Source organism: Xyrauchen texanus, chromosome 20, assembly GCF_025860055.1.
Source record: "Xyrauchen texanus isolate HMW12.3.18 chromosome 20, RBS_HiC_50CHRs, whole genome shotgun sequence".
Taxonomy (NCBI): domain Eukaryota; kingdom Metazoa; phylum Chordata; class Actinopteri; order Cypriniformes; family Catostomidae; genus Xyrauchen; species Xyrauchen texanus.
This window is the reverse complement of record NC_068295.1, coordinates 16,541,786-16,566,628: the sequence shown is the minus strand read 5'-3', so window position 1 is coordinate 16,566,628 and position 24,843 is coordinate 16,541,786. Positions and strand designations below refer to the sequence as shown.

Sequence of the window (24,843 nt, the reverse complement as noted above, 5' to 3'; positions counted from 1 at the left end):
CATCAGTCCATAAGATTTATTCTAGAATATATATTCTTTTAATGTATATTTAAGTCCCTCATTTCATCTGTTGTGGATTGCTCAATTGGAAACATCTTAGTCTTAGATCACGCCCTGATATTTCCACATATGGAGAAAAAGAAATCATATAGTTCCCTTTTGCAAAATCCTGATTTCCAAAAAATGTTAAAGACTGAAATCAATGTTTAAATGGAGACCAACTGGTCCTAAGTATCCTCTGTGGGTGTGGCTTGGGAGGCATTTAAAGCAGTTCTTAGGGGCCGTATCATACAGTGTGCCTCATTCATCAAAAAATCCAAAATATGAGAACTTGTGGAGTTGGAAGGAAATATTAAAAGTGCAGAGGCAGAGCTGAAGCACTGTATGTCGTCTGATGGAATCCGATTGCAATACAGATATAATACTATTTTGTCACGGAAAGTGGAATTTTGGTTATTCAGGGCAAGACAGTCATACTTTGAGTAAGGGGACAAAGCAGGAAAAAGTTTGGCTAGATATTTAAAGCATAGAGAGTCTTTTTCTACCATACCCTAAGTGAAATCTGTTGGTGGTGAAATTTTTACCTCGGCCATTGAAATTAATAATGCTTTTAAAGAATGCTATCGTGATCTTTATAGTTCCAACGTCTTCATCTACTGATGAGGATATTAGAAACTTTGTGGAACCATTAGAACTCCCAAAATTGACGACTGAGCAAAAAAATGATCTTGATTCTGAGATAACCTTGGAGGAGCTTGATGAGGTAATTAAGGCCTTACCTACAGACAGCTTTGCTGCTGAATTTTTTTAATCTTATGCTACAGAACTGGCTCCACTTTTGTTAGAAGTTTATATGGAATCATTAAAGGACAGAAAGCTTCCCCCAAACATGACACAAGTCTGATTCTTAAGAAGGACAAAGATCCAAGCGAGTGTAAGAGTTACCATCCAATTTCCCTGAACCAGTTAGACGTAAAAATGTTGTCAAATAATCTGGCTAAACGACTAAGTAAAGTTATGACATCTCTTATACATATTGATCAGGTGGGGTTTATTTGGGGCCGCAGCTCTTCTGATAACATTAGGCATTTCATCAATATCATGTGGTCAGTAGCGAATGATCAGACTCCAGTCGCTGCTGTAGTATTATATGTGATATAGTGGATTTTATGTTTTTTCATTTTTATTCAAGGGCATTATAGAATTGGTAAATGTTATTTTTCTAATGTTGCTAATATTGTTTAAATGGTTATTGGTGCTTTGTTAAAACAGAGTGTTATGTGCATTTATTAAATTAATTATTTTCTTTTGGCATACCTGCGTGATGACGTCATCGCATGCTTTAGCAGGTGGCACGGCCGTGATGTGCTTCATTCTGAGTAAATACGACGACAAGAAAGCCATCACTGCAGCGCTCGTTTTATTTCTTCTTTAATCTTTTTATACTTCTTTTCAGGTAACTAAAACACACTTGGGTTTTGAGTATAAACATTATTAATGCAATACTGATGAGTTGTGTGTGTGTTCAAAGCAGTTGTGTTACTATATTAACCGTGTGTAATGAGTTTAGTATGTCTCAGCACATGGTTAGCAGGGCTGTTTCGCGATTAGCGCGATATCCCGCTATTTATTATAAATGCTCATTATGTCGATATTATTTGAGTGTATAAGAGTGCATGATGTTGTTTCAGTTTATGAGTTATCTTAAACTTGCATTTGGATAATTTAATGCTTTCATGCCCGTTAATTGAGTTACGCATTTCATTTGTCTTAATCAATCTGAAACGTGACTTTATATCAGAGACGATGGAGTGAACTGAATATTTCGGCTGCATTGTTGTGTTATTAATTTCATACTGTCATTTAGAGTAAACATTCAGTCTGAAAATGTTTTCTTTAGTAAAGAACATGAGATTTGAGTGTCACATTTCTAGTGTGATAAGAAATGTTTGAAGTCACTTATGTTTACAGACAGTCATTGCTGTAAAGTGATAAAGTGATACATGCACTGATAATGTAATGTACTGAGCATTTGTTATACATGTATACCTTTTATGTGTTTCATTCTGAGTAAATACGACGACAAGAAAGCCATCATTGCAGCGCTTGTTTTATTTCTTCTTTAATCTTTTTATACTTCTTTTCAGGGGTATTACATATACAGGCAGAAGAATTGAAATGACATGATTTGAATATAGGATTGTGGCGGAGCTGAAACGTTACAAAAACAAATTAAATAATTAAATCAAGGTTGTCTCCGCCCATTTCCGTTTCTAAGTGGGGAAAAAGGAAATATGGTTGTCACATAAAAGGAGGAGAAAAACAAACAAAAAAAGGAGTGTGGGAAAAAGACGTGAAGTTTGTTGTGAAGAGTGCGATTCATCGAGGTGAGAACCGAAAAGCCTCAATAACCGTCAAAACGCCAAACTGAAAGTAAACGCATGAAACGAACGAGCTGTTGGTGGTTAGACGAAGGGAAATACTAAAGAAAAAGTAAGGTGTTGTTTGCACTTACCTGGGAGGCGGTGACGAAATCGACAGCGGGTAAAACGCTGTATCTCTGCTGGAGCGGTTGCTGGTGAGAAAAAAAACGCTCTCCATAACGATGTTTTCAGCGCGGAGCGTGTAAAATTATCCCCAAGCGAGCTGTGATAAGGGCCGTCTGGATCCTGGTTTGTTCCCTCTACCATCCAACAGAGTTTCACCATTGCTAAAGGCTACGGCGTGGCTGGAATTGCGGCTGGTTAACCAAACACACACACAAATTCACCTCTGCACTTTATACATCCGGGTATTCCGGTTCCCCACAAACTAAACTGTGAGTAATATTTTTATTTTATTTTTTTGGCTAATTTTGTTTGGTTTTGGAGTTTTTTTATTTTTGATACCAAACAAAATTGACATTTTTGATATTGATTTTGTTCACAAAATCTGTCTCTGTGCCTGGATGAACAACTGTGGAATCTGTGGTCTATGTGGAAAAAAATTGACTGACAGTTTAAAGTGGTGGTATATATTATTTTTTTCTTTTTTTGTTTTTTTTCTTGTGAGAAATTGTGTGAAATACAGACCTTTCTAAAACTGATTTGGCACTGTCCTTTGTGATTTATTTTCTGTATTTTGTGTATGTAACTGGTGGCATCTAAGCTATCTGGGTTATTGGTCTGAAATTATTGACAAGGTTACACCTGTCTGGCACCCAAACTGATTAACTTTTATTTCAACAATCGTTGATTGATTGTTTGAATTTATTATCAGGCCGCCACCGTTACAGAGTGGCACCCAAACAGGGACCCTCAGAGACTTGAAACTTGACCCTGAACTTGAAAATAATACTATTTCTTTGAACTGTTTTGTTTTTGGGTTTTTTTCTTGTGATCATCAGATATTTGCTCTTGTGACCCGTAGCAATAACCGAATGAACATTGAACTCTTTTTGTGATCATTTGAACTTTGGTTGAATTGAACAGTGGTCCATCCAACAGACATTTTGGAACGTTTGCAGCCAAATTGTGAAAAAAAAAAAAAAAAACCTTTGTAGAAGTTTGAAACTTTGTAGGTTGTTATTTTGGTGCCCCATTTTGCTAAAAAGTAATGCACAAAGGTTCTATAATATTTTCTTTTCTGAATTGTGAAAGTGTCACTACTCTGTAGTTTGTTATTTTAGGTGCCCCATTTTGCCCAAAAGAATTTGAGACCGGCCAGATAGTGTTCTCATTTCTGATATTTTATTTTTTCCACATTCCACAATTGACCGTTGCCATATTCCGCATACACGTCAACTATGGCCCATACCCCTCCACCACAATCCACTTTCGTGGAAATTGATCCTCCAGACATTGCCACACCAAACTGGCCCCTGGTGCCACAAACCCAACAGCAACTCCGACAACCACCTCCTGTTCCCACTTTCTACACCACACCCACAGTGTTTCGCAGTCCTACTGCAAGAACCCATGTGCAGTTTTCCACTCCACTTCCAGGAGAAAGGGCTCCTCCACCGACTGTTAACATGCAGTTGTGTACTTCCACGGAATTTACACCGTCAGGAACGCCGCAGGACTTGCCTGCATTTCTCCCAACACCTGGCAGAGGAGTGTATCAATTATCAGAGCACGTACAAGGGAACTGGGATGTCCTGTTTAATTGTCTCAATCAGCAGGACAAAGCTTTGAAAGTACTCACCCAGGGACTTGAAACTACCACTTCACAGCAGGATGCCAAGATCGAAACCTTGACTGCTAAGATAAAATCCAACCATCAGCAGCTTCAGGCCACGATTACTGCTAAAAACCAACATGATGAAGAGAACACAGATCAGCTGACAAAAGCCATGAAAGTGATGGTGACAGAAGAACTGCAGAAAAGTGAGCACACCTTAATCTCTGAAGTCCGATTTATGGTGGAACAATTCCAGCTAGAGGTGCAGAAAGACATCCAGAAAATGCAGGACATCACTCAAAAGGATTGTGGCCAACTTTTTCAGGAGATCAGTCAATGTAGCGTCCAATTGAATGCCGTAGCTGACGCCTTGAAAGAGTTGAAAACAGAAATAAGCAGTTACTTCAAGTTTCCTGGGAAACACTCCAACTCGATGACACTCAAATCACCTTCTCACTCCACTGCTGCAGAAGGTGAAACATTAAAACCCCACACATCCTCGTCTGTACTTCCACCTCTTTCACACCCAACATCTGTGGTCAAGAGTGATCATTTGAAGCTAACTTTTCCCACCTTTGGCAGATCCTCAGATGATAGTGACCCTCTGTTATATTTAACTAGATGTCATGACTTTATGGCATTACACCCCTTAGAGGATACAGACATTCTGGCAACCTTTCGCACTGTCCTTTATGGAACAGCACGGGACTGGTGGGAAGTGGCTAGATCCTCTGTTACGACCTGGAGTGAGTTTGAGTCCGCATTTCTCACAGCATTTCTTTCTGAGGATTATGAAGACGAGCTAGCTGAGCGTGTCCGCACCCGAAACCAAGGGGAAAATGAGTCCATTAGAGATTTCGCTTTCACTTACAGAGCTTTATGCAAGCGCTGGAAACCTTCACTGACAGAGTATGAGTTAGTTAAAATGATACTAAAAAACATTAAACCATACCTTGCCAGTCAGCTTCGCAGCAGAGTAAGTACAGTGGATGAACTGGTAAAACTTGGGCATCAACTAGAAAAAGACTATGTTCATCAGCTGCATTATGAAGGGCTGGACTATGACTTCATCTATACCACCCAAACCTACCCCTAACCGTCAAATGGAAAGACCTGCCGTCCAATGCTGGAGATGTAAAGGTCAGCATTCCCCTGGAAACTGTCCACAATACTCCACTTCACCTTTCACATCGACTCAAAATCCTGCAGGAAACAAGCGAAATTTTCCAGCACAAAAAACAGGAGCACCATCAAATAACGCCTTGTCTGTCACACCTCCATTCCAGCCATCTACTGCATCTTTTACTTCCAAATGTGAGAGTATACCTCAACAGTTGGTTGTCCCGATTACCATTGGCGGATGGACAGGAAAGGCTATAGTCGACACCGGTGCAAGCTACACTCTGTTACACGAGAGCTTATGGACAGAGCTTGCATCCTCTGATCCACTCCGGGCATGGGCCCTTGGCCCACTCTACTTGGCAAATGGTGAGACCGCTGTACCTATAGGATGGACAAATATCAAAATGACACTCCATAACCAAGTTTTTGCCCTACCGGCAGCCATCCTTTCTACTAAAACTCTAGCATACTCCGTGGTCTTAGGATTGGATTTTATATTCACCAGTGGTCTTCAGATCAATGTAACAGATGGAGAATATTCCTTCAAGTCAATTCCCAACAAGAGTTATCCTTTTCAGCCTGGACGAGCTAGTATTCCCGCTAGATGTATCCAGCATCTGGAAAAGAAAAAACAACATAAAAATGCAGAGCGAGCTCTCACCTTGTTCAGTTCTATTCCTCCACAGCAAATGCCACAGGTGTTGTCCCAGTCAACAGATAATCTGGATGAAAAAACGTTAATTAAAACCTTGGTGGACACAGCACACTTACCACCTGAGAGGAAGTGCCAACTGCTCCACCTCTTAGAGAACAATCCTCAGGTCTGTACCCTCCAGCTCGGAAGAACAACAGTACTCCAGCATTGTCTTTATACTGTCCATCCTGTACCCATCAAACAGCGTCCCTACAGATTGACACCAGAGAAACAAGATGTGGTACAAGAACAAGTTAAAGAAATGTTGAAGAATTGTATCATAGAACCATCACACTCTGCTTGGGCCTCACCTATTGTCCTGGTCCCAAAGAAAGATGGCAGCCAGAGATTCTGTGTGGACTATAGGAGGGTCAATGCTGTCACTGAGAGAGATGCCTATCCTCTGCCTAATATCACAGAGATATTGGAATCCCTCTCTGGTGCAGGTATTTTCTCCAGCATCGACCTCAACAGTGGGTACTGGCAGGTGACGATGGAACCAGAGAGCAAGTCCAAGACTGCATTCATCGCTCCATCTGGGTTATACCAATTTAATGTCATGCCATTTGGGCTGAAGAATGCTCCAGCGACATTTCAGCGACTAATGGAGACTGTCTTGGGTGAACTCGCGAGGAAGAATGTGTTTTGTGTACATTGATGATATTATAATTTATTCACCATCTGTCACCCAACACTTCTATGATCTTCAGACTGTCTTCGACCGATTGCACACAGCCGGTTTAACCATAAACCTGAAAAAAGTAAATTCTGCCTTCATGAATTAACATTTCTGGGACATGTGGTAAACACAAAAGGCATCTCTGCTGACCCCAGCAAAGTAGAAGCCATTCGCGCCTACCCTGTTCCCCGGAACCTTAAAGAAGTTCAACGATTTCTCGGGTTGGCAGGATGGTACCACAGATTTGTGCCCAATTTCTCTCAGGTAGCTGAGCCTATAAATGCTTTGAAGAAGAAGGGACGAAAATTCCAGTGGTCACCACAGTGTCAACAATCCTTTGAGAAATTGAAGGCATGTCTCACCTCACCCCCATCCTGGGTCATCCAGACCTTCAACTTCCTTTTGTGGTCTACACTGATGCCAGTGATTCAGGACTCGGTGCGGTGTTGACGCAAAGGAAAACACCTGGCTTGGAAGAAGTCATGGCCTATGGCAGCCGAGCGTTAACCAAGGCTGAGATTAATTATTCTGTTACAGAGAAAGAGTGTCTGGCAATAGTATGGGCGCTAGAAAAATGGCAATACTACCTGGAACCGAAACTCTTCACCGTAGTCACGGATCATTCAGCTCTACAGTGGGTCCTGAATTCCCCAAAAACCACAGGACGTCTAATCCGTTGGGCACTCCGTCTGCAAAAATTTGACTTTGTGGTTGAGTATCGAAAGGGAAAACTCAATGAAGCTCCAGATGCATTATCCCGAATGTATTCTGCACCTGGATGCCACTTGTACACCAATCAGAAGGAGGACTTTGGATTTCCACTTTCCGCAGTAGACATCTGGGAAGAACAACACAAAGATCTGTTAATTACCACACTATTTCAGTCACTAGCCGACAATGATTCATCTACGCAAGACCAATATGAGGTAATTGAAGACAAGCTGTATCATCGAACTCATCTGACTAATGGGCAAGTACATTACAGACTCTATATCCCGGCCACCCTTGTTCCAAAAATTCTACAGCATTACCATGCGCATCCCTTGAGTGGACATTTAGGAATTAGCAAAACTTACCAGAGGGTACGTCAGGTCGCTTTCTGGCCCTCCATGTGGACATCTGTAAAACAATATGTAAAAAGGTGCATGAAATGCCAGACCTTGAAAAATGAGAACCGCAAGCCTGCTGGGAAAATTCAACAGACCACCACCAGTCGTCCAAACGAGATGTTGGGAGTAGATATCATGGGTCCACTGCCTCGCAGTTCCTACCGACATGAATATCTACTAGTGTTCGTGGATTACTATTCACGGTGGGTTGAATTGTTCCCTTGCGAAAGGCCACTGCTCAGGCTGTTGCTTCATACCTCAGAAAAGAAATCCTTACTCGATGGGGGGTACCAGATTTCATCCTCTCTGACCGAGGCACACAGTTCACCTCAGCCATTTTTCAAGACATCTGTGCGAAATGGAAAGTCACTCAGAAGATGACTACAGCATACCACCCACAGACAAACCTAACCGAACGAGTAAACAGAACATTAAAACAGATGATTTCAGCATATGTGGATGACAATCATAAAAAATGGGACCAACACTTACCTGAGCTACGGTTTGCCATTAATTCAGCGGTACAAGAAACCACCGGTATATCTCCAGCCGAGCTTCACCTAGGGAGAAAATTACAGGGGCCAATGGACAAGCTGCTGCATGGGCAAAACCTTGCTCCGACTGCTCCATCTTACGATGTCACAGAACATCTGTCCGAGTTGCAAGCTAGAGCCAAAGAACACGCCAAAAAAGCATCAGTAAGACAGCTCCGTAGCTACAACAAAAACCGAAGAGATGTCTTCTACAAAGAAAAAGACCGTGTATGGGTGAGAAATTTCCCGCAATCAAGTGCACTTCACCATTTTTGTGCAAAACTTGCCAACAAATGGAAAGGGCCATACAGAATAATAAAACAGCTGGGACCACTGAATTATCGTGTGGCACTAGAAGACACTGGTGAGGATGTGCGTACCGTTCATGTATGTAACTTGAAGCCATGTTTTCCTACCGCTGATGAGTTAAACCATCTGGGAAAATCAAAACTTTTGGAAATTTTCCACGAATCCACTGACGAAGATGAAGAGTTTCTTGGTTTCTAACAATGCTACCCTTTAACCAACCTGGAGTTGGTTATTTCCCAGGGGGGAGGAGTGTGGCGGAGCTGAAACGTTACAAAAACAAATTAAATAATTAAATCAAGGTTGTCTCCGCCCATTTCCGTTTCTAAGTGGGGAAAAAGGAAATATGGTTGTCACATAAAAGGAGGAGAAAAACAAACAAAAAGGGAGTGTGGGAAAAAGACGTGAAGTTTGTTGTGAAGAGTGCGATTCATCGAGGTGAGAACCGAAAAGCCTCAATAACCGTCAAAACGCCAAACTGAAAGTAAACGCATGAAACGAACGAGCTGTTGGTGGTTAGACGAAGGGAAATACTAAAGAAAAAGTAAGGTGTTGTTTGCACTTACCTGGGAGGCGGTGACGAAATCGACAGCGGGTAAAACGCTGTATCTCTGCTGGAGCGGTTGCTGGTGAGAAAAAACGCTCTCCATAACGATGTTTTCAGCGCGAGCGTGTAAAATTATCCCCAAGCGAGCTGTGATAAGGGCCGTCTGGATCCTGGTTTGTTCCCTCTACCATCCAACAGAGTTTCACCATTGCTAAAGGCTACGGCGTGGCTGGAATTGCGGCTGGTTAACCAAACACACACACAAATTCACCTCTGCACTTTATACATCCGGGTATTCCGGTTCCCCACAAACTAAACTGTGAGTAATATTTTTATTTTATTTTTTTGGCTAATTTTGTTTGGTTTTGGAGTTTTTTTTATTTTTGATACCAAACAAAATTGACATTTTTGATATTGATTTTGTTCACAAAATCTGTCTCTGTGCCTGGATGAACAACTGTGGAATCTGTGGTCTATGTGGAAAAAAATTGACTGACAGTTTAAAGTGGTGGTATATATTATTTTTTTCTTTTTTTGTTTTTTTTTCTTGTGAGAAATTGTGTGAAATACAGACCTTTCTAAAACTGATTTGGCACTGTCCTTTGTGATTTATTTTCTGTATTTTGTGTATGTAACTGGTGGCATCTAAGCTATCTGGGTTATTGGTCTGAAATTATTGACAAGGTTACACCTGTCTGGCACCCAAACTGATTAACTTTTATTTCAACAATCGTTGATTGATTGTTTGAATTTATTATCAGGCCGCCACCGTTACAGGATTTACCCAATCTTAATCCTGGAATTCAACAACGTCATAAATTAGACAGCCCAAGCATCAGCATTGCTCAGAAAGGCCCCTATGCACGACCTCCTGAAATTCCATACAGAGTTAAAGCAGACTTCTCTTTGAAAAGTTTCCATCAGATTTTCACGACTCTAATACTTACACATTTCATCTTAATCCAGGAACATTATACACAAAGTCACAGTACTTTACTGATTTAACCATCTAAAATGAACAGAATGCATTTAAATCCACGATTTATACAATACCTAGGCTTGCTAGGGAATTCCGAAAATTCAGAAAATACCACAAACTGTGGTAACTTGTATAATGGACAAATTAAGGATCATAGTCTGATGTACCACTTTAAAATGTGTGTAATGTTTCATCCATGTTGTATAATCAATGAATTAACCAGTATGATTTTGTAACCAGGGATTTTCATGTTTTGTTCCCTACACGTATAATATCCATGAAAAAATGTCATGTTTATGTTAGAAATAGGTATATCTCAGCCCTGTCCAAGAGAGAAATGCTGAGTTGCTGCATTCCATTCCGAATACATTATCAGACATATGTTTCATGTTAGCATGGAGCTCTCTCTCTCTCTCTCTCTCTCTCTCTCTCTCTCTCTCTTCCTCTGTGTATACATTGTGTAGTGTGTAGACTGTAATAGTGTGTATGCCAGAGGTCCGAAGGCTCTTAAGGTTTTGAAGGAGACCAACATATGGACTTATTATCTATGAGGTAATGTCTGTTTCTATTGGTCTGGAGAAGTGAACTCCCTCCAGTATTTACATATATATTTGTATGTTATTGAGGAGACAAAGAGCTTTTTCTATTCTTTACTTTTCTCCCCAACGTTGGTTTGCTTGATTTGATTCACGACTCAATAAAAACCCGGAGAGGAAAAAGGCACTGAGGTTTAGAATATCTTATTTCTAACAGTTTAGTATGTAAACGTTCGCTGGCATATGCAGATAAAGCTGATGACAACGAATATCATGTCTCTTTTACCATTCTCTAGATATATAAGTTCATGTTTAAATATGCACTATTTTTGAGCTGGAGGTTTGTAAGAATCTGAAACAAAGGACCATAAATCAACTGTCGGAAAAGACAGCCCAGTTGACCATGTGAATATGAAAAGTCACTCCTGATTGACGCAGGACACCTTTGGGATGCGGCCAATTTCAGTTCAAATATTTCCAAACAGGAAGAAAACACTCTCTTCCTCTCTCCTCCTCTGTCAGCATCTCTTGTCTGGTCTCAAAGTCCAGAGAAAGCCTCTCATTCTCTATGGTCCATGACAAGGCCTCGCTTCAAAGCCAACCTCATCATTCATACAGACAATAACTCTTCGATCTTACAGAGGTCCAAAACATAGACGGAAAGAACTTTCGACCAAGAAACAAGCAACACAAAGAACGCAAGGAAACACTACTACATGCAAGTACATCTCCAATATTGTGCTCAAAGTTCTGGTGTATTTGTTAAAATACTTTGGGTAATCCGATAGCAAATTGATGTAGACTCAAATAAGGTTAAATGGTTCTTAAGGCATTGTCAACAGACTCCATAAAGTTACTTTTTACTGTACTGATCATTTATTTCACATTCTGTCACTCTTTTCACCAACCTGTCTTATGTATATACGGTATGTGTTAGATTAGATTTATGTTTAAGGCCGATTGGTGGGTGGGTTAGGCCTACCCAAGATTCTTTTATTATTATGCATTCGGTCTCAGACATTTGGCTCATTGGTCGCTTCCACCTGAGAGAGCCCCTCCCTGGTTTTGTATTGAAAAGGAAGTTCTTGCCCCGATCTCGCCACAGCAATGCCTTATGATCAAACTAATCGTAGAAGTTAAGTCACACCCCGTAATCTTGCATTTACACTCGATATGGACAAAAGTGTACAGAGTGTTTAATTCGGATATTTATTTAAACATAGCCTTGAGCATATTGCTGAACCCTAAACTATGCATTAATAAGTCCCATTTCTGTTTGTCAGATTGGATTGTGAGGGGGGTTAATACACTTGGTGACCTATATGAGAGTGGAGTATTGAGATCTTTTGAAAATTTGGTTTGCCATTTTGGGATTCCCAGATCTCAAATTTATAAGCATTTACAGCTGTGCCACCTACTCTACACTGTTTTTTGGAGTGGCATGCACCCTCCTAGTGCGGCAGATACTCTGGGAGTGGTGATTGCTGCTTTTGGGAAGGGTCATGAGGCATCAGTGTATTACTCCATGCTAATCCAGAGTCTGTGGGATGGAGCTTTAAATTCTCTCAAAAGATTAAGGGAGGAAGATTTAAATTTGTTTTTGGAGAGGGAGTGTAGGCTAGGATTCTTGCAAGGGTTTGCCTTGTGCATTTTAAGATTTTACATAGATTTTACTGGACCCCCTCAAGATTACATAATGTAGGCTTGATCTTACACATTGAAGACACATTTGGGTGAGGGTTCAGAGTTATTTGTGTGACGTTTGGGCACTCAATTTTTACTTTGACCCAGACTTTGTATTTTGGGCGATGAGGCGGTCATAAATTTGATGTACAAATCTATAAAAAATTGGGTTCTGACAAGTGTCATGGTTGGCAGACAAGTCATTTTAAGGGGTTGGAAGTCAGATGGAGAGCCATCATTTCCGGAGTGGTGTGCGGAGATGGGGAGGGTGGCAGCTTTTGAAGAAGGGGTATCTAGAGGATTGGGTAATTTGGATTTGTTTATTGGAAAGTGGGGCAAATTTCTGGCATTTTTGGAGGGCTCTCGGGGAGGGACAGTGGAGAGAGAGGTGTAGATGTTATGTGTGTGATCATTTTATTTTATTATTTAATATTTGTTTTTGTGTGTCTATAATCATGTGGGACCACTGGGGTGTTCTTGTGGATTGATTTTGGGATTGTGAGGTGGAGGGGGGTAGTAATAGAAGGGGTTAAGTATTGAATCTGTTTGTAAATGTTCTTGCTTTTATTTATTATAATATGAATCAATAAAAAAAATTGTGGTTTTTCCTTTACTCCTCACCTCACGTAACACAAGATCTTTATCGGATGATCTCCAGAATTTGGCCAGAATTGATTGGGGCCTGTCTCCCTCAGCGGATCTCTGAGCTTGGACCCTGTGAGCATGCTCAATTTCCAGCTTATGGCCTGTTATGTCGAGCAGTTTTGGGAAGAGCTTGTCTAGGAATTTCATCATACCTCGCCCGTCCTTCTTCATTCTCAGGAATTCCAACAATTTGGACAATGTTACGCATTGCATTGATGAAATGCATTGCAAATTCTTCTCCGATGACTCCAGATAATCAATCCGTTTCTTGACATCCCCCATTCTTGTAACCTGCTCAGAGAATTTTGTCTCCATGACCGTGATTGATTGACGTATTACAGCAAGATCCTCCAAGTCTGAAACAACCTTCACTAGCATTGCCGACATGTTCGACAGTTGATGCTGAATCTCTCCCACCACACCTTTCAAACTGAGTCCCTGGTCTGCTAATTGGAGTCAACTGGAGGTGTACCTGTGGATGTATTTTAAGGCCTACCTTTAAACTCAGTGCCTCATTGCTTGACATCATGGTAAAATCAAAAGATATCTGCTAAGACTTCAGAAAGAATTTGTGGACATCCACAAATCTGGTTCATCCATTGGAACAATTTCCAAATGCCTGAATGTACCAAGTTCATCTGTGCAAACAATAGTATCAAGTATAAACACCATGGGACGATGCAGCCATCATACCACTAAGGAAGGAGATGCATTCTGTCTCTTAGAGATGAACTTAGTTTGGTGCAAAAAGTGCAAATGAATCCCAGAACAAGAGCAAAGGGCTTTGTGAAGATGCTGGAGGAAACAGGTAGACAAGTATCTTCATCCACAATAAAACAAATCCTATATCAACATAATCTGAAAGGCTACTCAGCAAGGAAGAAGCCACTGCTCCAGAACCACCATAAAAAAGCCAGACAACAGTTTGCAAGTGCACATGGGGACAAAGATCTTTTTGGAGAAATGTCCTCTGGTCTGATGAAACAAAAATTGTACTGTTTGGCCATATTGATCATTGTTATGTTTGGAGGAAAAAGGGTAAGGTATGCAAGGTATGATTACCATCCCAACCGGGAAGCATGGGGGGTGGCAGCATCATGTTGTGTTGGTCTCTGCTGCAGGAGGGACTGGTGCACTTCAAAAAATGGATGGCATCATGAGAAAGGAAAATTATGTGGATATATTGAAGAAACATCTCAAGACATCAGCAAGGAATTTAAAGCTCGGTCGCAAATGGGTCTTCCAAATGGACAATGACCTCAAGCATACCTCCAAAGTTGAGGAAAAATGACTTAAAGACAACAAAGTCAAGGTATCGGAGTCACCTTGACCCTCAGTCCGATAGAACTTTGTGGGCTGAACTGAAAAATTGTGTGCGAGCAAGGAGGCCTTCAAACCTGACTCCGTTACACCAGTTCTGTCTGGAGGAATGGGCCAAAATTCCAGAAACTTTTTGTGAGAAGCTTGCGTGAAGGCTACTCAAAACGTTTGACCCAAGTTAAACAATTTAAAGGCAATGCTAACAAGTGTATTTAAACTTCTGACCCACTGGGAATGTGATGAACGAAATAAAAACTCTAATATTATTTTGACATTTCACATTCTCTAAATAAAGTAGCGATCCTTACCGACCTAAGACGGAATGTTTTTTACGATTAAATGTCATGAATTGTGAAAAACTTTAAATTTAAGTTAAAATGTTTTTGGCTAAGGTGTAAGTAAACTGGCTTAAACTGCCAAAAATATCCAATGTTCTTATCCAATATGCATACGTTTTATGTACATAACTGTTAACAGTTAGGCAGTTAGGCTTTGCTACTCTTCATGTTCTTTCTACTCTCTGATGTTGCTCCTGCCATTGAAGCTGTTGTGTATCTTTATCAAAGGCAAATAATTATCACAGTCACCAAATATTAGAGTAATGTCACTGCTCCCTGGATCATTTACAAAATGCATCTGAGAGAAAATAACACATAGCTGTTCTTATGGTGACTGTAATGTTCTTGTATATTGATTGTATCAGGGATATAACTTAACCAGGCACCAACCCCATCTGAAAAAAGCTTGAGATAAATGACTCCCTCCTGAGGGGCCTGCTTTGTGTCTTTTTATTAAAACTCAGCTGTCATTGGAATAAAATGTCAAAAGATCTTTAACAAGAGAAGAACTGAACTGATTAATTCTGAGTGACATAGCTTTATACACATTTTAGTTATTTCAAATCTTATGGGATTTATCATGCTGGTCCATTAAATGCCTTTTTATTGGTTCCCACTTTACAAGCCTTTTTCAAAACTATGACGGCCAAGGATCAGGATTGTAGATGTGTGTATACTACTTCTGAACCAAGGATCATGATTCCCCAATCATTCCGTAGAATTGTATTTTTCAAAAACGCATAACATGCTTTACCTCTTGCGGGTGCTAATGAGACTGGGGGAAAGGCAACAGGCTATAATATGTAAGTAATCTAGGTCATTAAACAGTCATATTTCCATGCTGGGTCTTTTTTAGAGTGCCACAATCCTGTTCCTCTGCATATCCAAAAGAATAATTATAAAACCAATTAACTGAGAATAATTTGCCCTAATGGCGGAGCCAATAAACAAACAAACTGAGCAAGTGATTTAATGGAAGGGTGTCTTTGTTGCCTTGTGAGTGGCCCAAATGAGTTTAACAAGAGCCAAGAGCACCCTCGAGATATCATATACCAGAGATATGAGAGAGCATTTCCTTTGATTTCCCCTGATCCTCAACTCCCATATAAAAACTCTTTAAGATGCATCTGCAGACCCTGGTTGAGCACCTTTCTGTACCCAGTACCGACCATAACAGTGACCTCCATGCCAGAGACTAGAATATGTGCGAGGTCTGGACAGTTAGATAAGATAGAGTTGATGTGATGCATGTGTTATTGTTCTGTATCTCCCGCTGACTCATGCATTACATTAACAAGCCACTTACTGATTGACTGAGAGCTTCTCGCCATGAGCTCTTTTAATCTACACTGATATGAAATGGATGATTTCACCTCAGGAGTCAGGTCTGCGGGTGGCCAATGTTTTAAACTGTAATTGAATAAGTAAAAGAAGCACTGTGTCTTGCATTATCTACAAGGGTAACTCTGTACTGGTAAATGAGTGATAACTGTTCACACATTATAATAAGTGATTGCTCGCAAACATACATGTGCATGTCATAGTGGGGTCTTTCCATTGACTTCTGCTGTTTTTATGAGCTAATTATATATTCTATTCCTACCCCTCAATCTACCTCTCACACAAACCTTCTGGCATTTTTTGATTTTCCTTAAGACATTATTTAGTATGCTTATTAAGCCATTTCCTGTATGTGGACCATTGTGGACCATCCTTATATAAGCATGAAAACAGTTGTCTTTTAAAATAAAAGCTCCCAAACTGTTAACTAACTGTACCAACACATTAGCAATAGCATTTCTTCATTAATTAAAAAATAAAAAAGTAGATCTGATATTTGCATACTGTATGTATAGTTGCGTTCACTTCTCTGAGTTGGTTTGTTCCATTCAAGAGGATGCTGGCATCTTCTGTGCTGCAGCCACATGGAGTCAGTGTAGAGTCCTGATAGTAGTAATGAATATGGTATATCATTATTTTACAGTATAATAAATTGAGTTTCTCTGGCATTTTGCTGGCCTGATTAACTGGTCAATTACAAGAAGGAAAAAACAGGTGGTTTGCAAATAAAAAGCTTGGAAAAATACTAATTCTAATTCCTGCCAAGATGTCATTACTTTTTGTCATACTGTCTAAGACAATGTTTGGAATAGCATATTACCATTATACTCACCATTTCTGCAGTATATAAAATATTAATAATTATACTGTGTACACAAATTGTCTCTATACATGGAATACTGGAGTGATCTACTACATTTGCTAAATACTACAAAATGTACAATAAATAACAGTGCACACTGTGTGCGCTACTGTATCTCACAATACAGTGCGCTTGACTTGACCATATCCAGACAAATGCACAAGAAAGAATAACTGGGATAAGGTCAGAAAAATAGTTAACTTTCTTTCATGGAACATAAAATGAGATGCTAAAGCTTAGGGTTCCCTGAACAGAGAGACTTTGTGAAAAGACAAGCTACCATCCTCACTCATTATCTAAGCTAAGTAAGTAAGTAAGTACACCCCCACTAAGACCTGGCCGCTGCTCCTACTTTTGGTATGTTGTAGGTCCAGCTTGAAATTTGTGGTCCTTCCAAAGGTTTTTCTCAGGAAATTACATAACCTACATTCTATGCACTGGAAAGGGGTGTGATTATGGGATAGAGAAAGAAAAAGAGAGAAAAAAGAAAGAGGGGTGTTTCTAACTGGGAACAGAGCGTGCACTGTTTCGTATTACAGACACAGTGAGATGGAGAAAGCAAAAGAAAAGAAGAGAAAATCCCAGGGATTTCTCCTTTCTTTTCTTGACGTTTAGTTGAGTTTATGGAGCCTACGGGTCTACACAATGAAACTCTCTACTGTTGCAATATTTCTCCTGACTAGGGCTTTTATTGGAGGTAAGACTAACTGTTTGTATGTTGGCCTTTTAATATGCAAAAGAAAAAACTATCTTCAAAGTAGCTGTCAGAGGTAATGTGATAAGTAGAGTAATGGTGAGATGATGAAAATGTGTCAGACAGCGGCTCCAAGTTTGTCACACATCTATCTGCACAATTCATCTGCATACTTATGCATGCAAAAACGGCAAAACTTTTGTACTTTCCTATGTTTGGTTATTATGCAACATCTGATTACTCTATATATTATATTTTATATTTAGTTATGCATTTTCTCCAGTACAGAATCATAATATATATATATATATATATATATATATATATATATATATATATATTGCCAAATATGTCAGACTGCATTCTTCTGGTGAGTTCTGAGCTCTAAAAAAGTGAATAACCAAAGTTTTGAGTGTCAGACCCAGGACTTCAGGATTATCAAATCAGGGTTTTATTTAGCATTATTATTTTGGTCGTTTTTGTATATGTCCAGATCTATGGTGACTTGTGGTGTTATTATTGCATTGAAAACACAATCCTTGTTGACACCTGAGGGACTCTAGTAACTGGCACAAAACATAAACATGACAAAGGCTTTTACCAGCTGGGTAAAATCTTCGTCTTGTGTTCCCTGCTCTAGCATCTGGTTCAAGAAGGCAGACAAATGTTTTCCACCTGTAGTTTCTGTGTTTTTCAGGGCATATTGAGCCCAGATGCATTCAGATATTTAAAACCCTTTAGGGGTCATGGATTTGAGCCAGAAAAGGATCATTAATTTTTTTCTTTCTTTTTTTGTTTTTGTGCTCAGAAAGGTCAGAGAGATTTTCTCAGCTCAGGATTAGATAAATATCCTGAAATTTAGATTTAATTAATATAGTTCCCACAATATGCAATTATCCTTTTGGAGATAACAGTAAAATTTACTAATCTAAATAGTACTAAATTGTAATGCAATTAGTGGATAATATACAATCAGTTGGACATTATTTCAAATATTATATTAAAATATATTATATTATATTATACAAATACGGGAAGATCAGGACAACTACAACAACATGAATTGGAGGGTCAGAATTAACCTGGATCAGAATTATATTATTAATTATATATAATTAATTATTTGAGAAGATAGAGATAATGAAGTGATATGAGAGACACGTAACTAGCACAACTAGGAAATCAATTTCCAAGAACAATGGTCAATTTTATAGTTGAATGGTCATTATAAATATATTTTACCACATTATACCATGATTGAGTGCTGTGTAATAAACATAACAACATTACAAATACTGTAATAACAGTACCTTGCACACAGTCAGATATTTGGGAAATGCATTACATTTTTTTATAAATCATAAATGTAATTATTTGTATCTCTTTTTAGAGTATGTTGAGTTCTTTAAATTAAAGTCAATATCAAAGATCTAAATATATTATTTCATATATTGTACATCTGATCTATATTTATAATTCTTCATGCTTTATGAACTTGCTATTTATGCTTTGTACTCCATGTCTCTTCCAGAGCTGTGTGATGCTTTAAACGTGACCGTCACCCCTGGGCCAGTCAGCATGTGTATGGTAGGAGACAACATCACTTTGTCCTGCTTGGTGTCGCAGAAGAAGAGGAGCAGCAGTGTTCTGGTGCTCCGCTGGCTCTTTTTACCAAACCATGTAGACGAGCACCTCGTTGTCAGGATGGGCATGAAGAAAGCCAAGTATTACAGCAACTACAGCAAGAACTTTTCCCAAACCAAGTTCCTCCTCTGGGAGGAAATGGATGGACAGATCTACCGTCTGCTGATCCTCAATGTGTCTGCAGAGGATGGGGGCAACTATACCTGTAAAGCGCAGGAAATACGAAAGCACAGAAACAAGTGGAGGGCCTCGGCGAATGGAACAGGGAGCATGGAATTACGAGGTAACTGGGGTGATTCCAAAAGGACTGTTCAGCCACAAAGTAAATTTGTAGACAATCCCAGAATGTTTTGTTCATAAATTTTATAACATATATTACACACAGCAGGTGTGAATTTTGAAGTTTAAAAAAAACAAAGACAGTATCTATCATCAAATTCATTAAGCACGAAACTCATATCTTTAAGTTAGTTGTATTCCTTATTTCAGCACTTTTGAGGTATGACTGCATACAGTGTTGTAGAACAAAACGTGAAAGTCTCTTCACCTCACATAAACCAAAAAGCACTATTCTTAAAACCCATTGAAAATTCTAGAGGGATTTATGTAACAGTATACTGAACAGTACTGTTAGATCTCACAATAAATGTCCTGTACCAAACATGCAATGTGAAAGCTTTATTTGGTCTTATTTATGTTTGAAACAATCTGGAGTATCTAATTGTCGAGAGAACTGTTCAATTCAGGGCCTCCTCGCTAGCATCAGGGAACACTGTGGTTGAATTGTATGGGGTAGAAGAGTGATGTCTTGGCAAGGTCAGGGCTAACTACTCTAGTTCCCTAATCATTCAGTTCATCCAGTACAGGGTAAACTCCAATTCAACAATTGCAGATGGTGTACATTGTTAGATCTTTCTAAACCTCTTTCACTAAGGGGATGGTCTGTCTTTTCAGAAAATCACAAAAGAGTGACTGTATCGGATTCAGTTGCTAACATTACTTCATGCAACTGTTCAAAGCCCAAATCCAAATAGTTTTCGCATGGTCCATAAAATTTACAAATAATCAACATGTAAATGAAGCGTAAACTTTCAGATTTTTCCCGTTGTAGCCTTTTGTCGCATGCAAGCTTCGGTGTGTTTGTAAGTCTTAGGGTTCCGCCCTCCACATATATACATCATTTCCACTAGAAATGCGTTCTGTGCCAATACAAACAAACCATAAGGCTGATGACAAGAGCAACCTGGACATGCTGTGGAGACAGAGCCAGGAGACTTGGTAAGGATGCAACTGAAAACATTTACTCTGGCCGCATTATGCGTTTTTCTATGGTGTTCAGACAGCGAGAGGTCTCAGATGCCTCAGCAACCACTGGATTCATAATTTGCCTAATAAACTGCAATTGCCTGATGCTCGCAAGAATAAAGAGAACAAAGTATTTGTCATGTCCACTCTGATTTTGTGTAATTTACCAAAATAGTCATTGCATCTTGATTTTGTTTTTAAGAATTGCTGTTTTATAAACTAAATCCAAAAAACTGATATCATTTTTTCTCTAAATCTGTCAAAAGTTTTAAAAGTCGTGGGGTCATTGACAAATAACGTTGTCCGAGGTGATGAAAATGTTAATCTTTTAAAAGTTTAGTTTAAAAAAACATTGTGCAAAAATATTTATTAAAATACTTTCCTTGTACATAGAATACATGGGATTGTTTTTTTTTAGTTTTCTTAGGGTTACTTCATATTACCCCACCCTCTACGGACACAATGGAGAAAGAATTGCCATTGGCTAGTACATTTTTGTTTTTACTCACAATACTTTTGACATGTAAGTGTAACTAAAAACTGAAAAAGATATTAAGCAGAAGAGAGCATCTTCACATATACACTGGCAGACAAATGTTTTGGATAATTTGTACAGATTTTGCTCTTATGGAAATAAATTGGTACTTTATTCACTAACGTGGCATTCAACTGATCACAATGTAGGCAGGACATTAATAATTAGAAAAATTACTATTAGAATATTTTTTTTATAAAAATATTATTCTTAAACTACTTCAAAGCGTTCTCATAAAAAAAAAAAAAATCCTCCATGTGCAGCAATGACACTTTTGCAGATCCTTGGCATTCTAGCTGTCAGTTTGTCCAGATACTCAGGTGACATTTCACCCCACTCTTCCTGTAGCACATGCCATAGATGTGGCTGTCTTTTCGGGCACTTCTCACACACCTTACAGTCTAGCTGATCCACCAAAAACTTAATGGGGTTAAGATCCATAACACTCTTTTCCAATTATCTGTTGTCCAATGTCTGTGTTTCTTTGCCCATTCTAACCTTTTCTTTTTGTTTTTCTGTTTCAAAAGTGGCTTTTTCTTTGCAATTCTTCCCATAAGACCTGCACCCCTGAGTCTTCTCTTTACTGTTGTACATGAAACTGGTGTTGAGTGGGTAGAATTCAGTGAGCTGTCAGCTGAGGACATGTGAGGCATCTATTTCTCAAACTAGAGACTCTGATGTATTTCTTCTCTCGTTTAGTTGTACATCTGGCATTCCACATCTCTTTCTGTCCTTGTTAGAGCCAGTTGTCCTTTGTCTTTGAAGACTGTAGTGTACACCTTTGTATGAATTCTTCAGTTTTTTGGCAATTTCAAGCAATGTATAGCCTTCATTCCTCAAAACAATGATTGCCTGACAAGTTTCTAGAGAAAGGGGTTTCTTTATTGCCCTTTTTGCCCTAATATTGTCATTAGGACATGCCAGTCTATTACATACTGTGGCAACTCAAAAACAAACACAAAGACAATGTTAAGCTTCATTTAACAAACCAAATAGCTTTCAACTGTGTTTAATATAATGGCAAGTGATTTTCTAGTACCAAATTAGCAATTTAGCATGATTATTCAATGATAAGATGTTGGGAGTGATGCCTGCTGGAATTGAGTCCTGTCTAGATTTGATCAAGAATTACTTTTTTCAAATAGTGATGGAGCTTTTTTTTACATTATTAATGTCCTGACTATACTTTGTGATCAGTTTAATGCCACTTTGGTGAATTAAAGTACCAATTTCTTTCCAAAACAGCTAAATCTGTACATTATTCCAAAATTTTGGCCAGTGTATAGATTATTCATATGTATGACTTCAGGCAATATAGTATGCAAGAGTGTACATTTTATTTCATATTTCACTTTTGCATCACTTTAATCACATTTTAGCTTTTTTAAAAAGTTAAAATTTCACATTCTTTCAATTTACATGATGTCATGAAATTGCATTTATTATAATAATAATACAAGCTCTTGTCACTGTGGAACATTTCGTAATTTCTTTTTAATCACAAGGTTAGAACCTAATAATGAAAATAGAATTCAGTATATAACAATAATTTAATAACTGTATTATAATTTTTCTAAGCGATACTATATAAACAAATACCATGTAAAACCATAAGGTTTATGGGAAAAGTTTTTGCACAGATTTTTTCCACTCCCCTGCATAGATGCTGCAAGAGCCTATTTGTCAAAGTCTTCAATATTTACAGTGTTTGTTTACAGTGTATTCCATATTTTTTGCTTGTCCTTTTAAATATATATATACACATTTTGTTACATGTTTGTTTATATGCACTTGTATGATTTACAAGTATTTACATTGAAATGTATAAGGAGCTAAAATGGTAGGACTACTGTCTCTTTAAGGCAGCTCTATCTGGAATTCTGAATTCTTGAATATCATTGGTCAACTTATGCGATGGTGACACTGTGAATCGCTACAACTCAGGACCCACCCTGGATCCAAATAAGTTATATTTCCTTCAGGGTATGTGCTCTTGAGACACAACAGGCAAGAGAGCTGTTCAGCCATGACGTAAATTTGTAGGTGAACCCGGAAGTCTAATTCGCATGGGTTCCCTATGGAATTTCATATGGGTTTTTATAATGGGGGTTTTAACTTATGTGTAAAATAAGGTCTTAAACATTAAACATGTTAAACGTTGCTTGATGATATATGGAAGTTTTGTTCTACAACATAAATTACACACAGTCATACCTCAAATGTGAATTTTGAAGCCACCATACGTTAAAAAAAAAAGATATGTCATTCAATACAGCTTCAAAATTCCTGTTTGCAGTATGACTGTGTGTAATTTATGTTTTAGAACAAAATGTCCATGTATCATCAAGTAATGTTTACCAAAGACCTTATTTTATTCATAAGTTCAAAATAAAAACCCATTGGAAAATAACGAAGGAACTCATGGCAAATTCTTTTGTGGGTTTTTGGACTAAAATTTGAACAGCTTTATAAAGAGGAGGCTGAATCCAGCTTCTTATTTGCTAACTTATTTAGTAAAAAGTTTGCTGTGCATAAGTTCTTTTTCACCACTACACAACTCAATCACAAGTGAAATCTGAACCTTTACTAGCCAGCAGCTAATAACAGACTTATTTTAATTGCATAGCGCAAATTTTATCGCATATTCAAGTGATTAATGTAGAGAGCTGTTACCTGAGAGAAAAAAACAAAACAAAACAAAAACGTGCCTTTTCATAAATATGTCAGTATTTCTGATACTTCACACACTAGAGAGTCTAAAGGGGTCTGATGGCAAATTAATGTGTAGTAAATTATTTTTCAGAACCATTCCATATAGTGTATCTAGGGGTAATAATTTATTTGATGAAATACATTAACAAATATCTTATAGATAAAAGACTGTGGCTTTGAGGGATATAACTAAACATTACTTTAGGGGTTAGACAACCAAGACACCCCAGTTTACCCAACTCTGAGACAAAAAAAGCAAAGAAAAACCTGGAGAGAGAGAGTAAACATACAAGAAGCAATAAGGAAGGAAATGGAGGCCATAGGTCTACCCAGACCAGGGAATTTGTCTTGTAAAAAATACAACAAAACAATGTCAATACAGACCAAAGCAAGATCAAAGTGCAGGGTTAGCCACTCCAGCTTTCTCTACAGCCCCGAGGTTAGCCAGCAAATGACTTCAATGCTTTCCATAACAAAAGCGGCACTCAAACACTATTCCTCTCTCAATCCCCACCTGTTTGAAATTCTCTTAAAATTTAGTGTGTACTGTGAAAAAGGGCTATTGTGCAGTGTTTCTGCAGACCTACTGCAAATCATAAAATGTGCTGAAGCCTTCAGTTTAGCAGAGGTTTTATAGCATGGCTTAGACTTCAAACTGAAAATGCAGATCAGATGTGTAACTGAATACCTGGTTTGGATGGAGCCAAAGTCTCATAGTGAAGCTGCTCTTCTTGTCATCAAAGGCAGAGACAGCGCTATTGAAGTGCACATGAGCTAGTTCCATAAGGTCCCAGAATAGGGTGAGAAGGGCGATAAAATGTGCTGGATGCCAAAAAATACTGTAGGAGTAAGGGTTTCTCTTTCTGTGAGCTAGAATGCAGCTATTGTGCTTTTTACTGCTCTAGTAACTTAAAATACAATGAACATTGGTCATTTGTGTGATCTTTAAAGCTGTATGTGTATTTTTTTTCTGATGATATAATACATTCTCCTATCCCAGCTTAATATGCAGAGACAATTATAATTCAGACTTTAGATTGATTCTGTCTGAAAAGTGTAAACACTGTGGCTCTGTGGTGCTTTCAAAACCAGCCTGAC

The 24,843-nt window shown here is 38.6% G+C and overlaps 1 protein-coding gene across 4 annotated transcripts in view; it reads left to right on the top strand.

Moving 5' to 3' along the window:
• The first annotated feature begins 2,372 nt into the window (after positions 1-2,372).
• LOC127661167 (V-set and transmembrane domain-containing protein 4-like) overlaps positions 2,373-24,843 on the top strand; it is a 30,382-nt gene continuing 7,911 nt past the window's right edge. The window contains exons 1-2 of one of the 4 annotated variants that reach the window (XM_052151767.1): positions 2,373-2,818; positions 19,081-19,476. In XM_052151767.1, coding sequence (XP_052007727.1) covers positions 19,128-19,476 — 349 coding nt within the window. In that variant the 5' untranslated portion in view covers positions 2,373-2,818; positions 19,081-19,127. Of the gene's footprint in view, positions 2,819-9,300; positions 9,471-17,376; positions 17,553-19,080; positions 19,477-24,843 lie in introns of those variants that run through there. The other 3 variants (XM_052151769.1, XM_052151766.1, XM_052151770.1) reach the window with 3 other exon arrangements.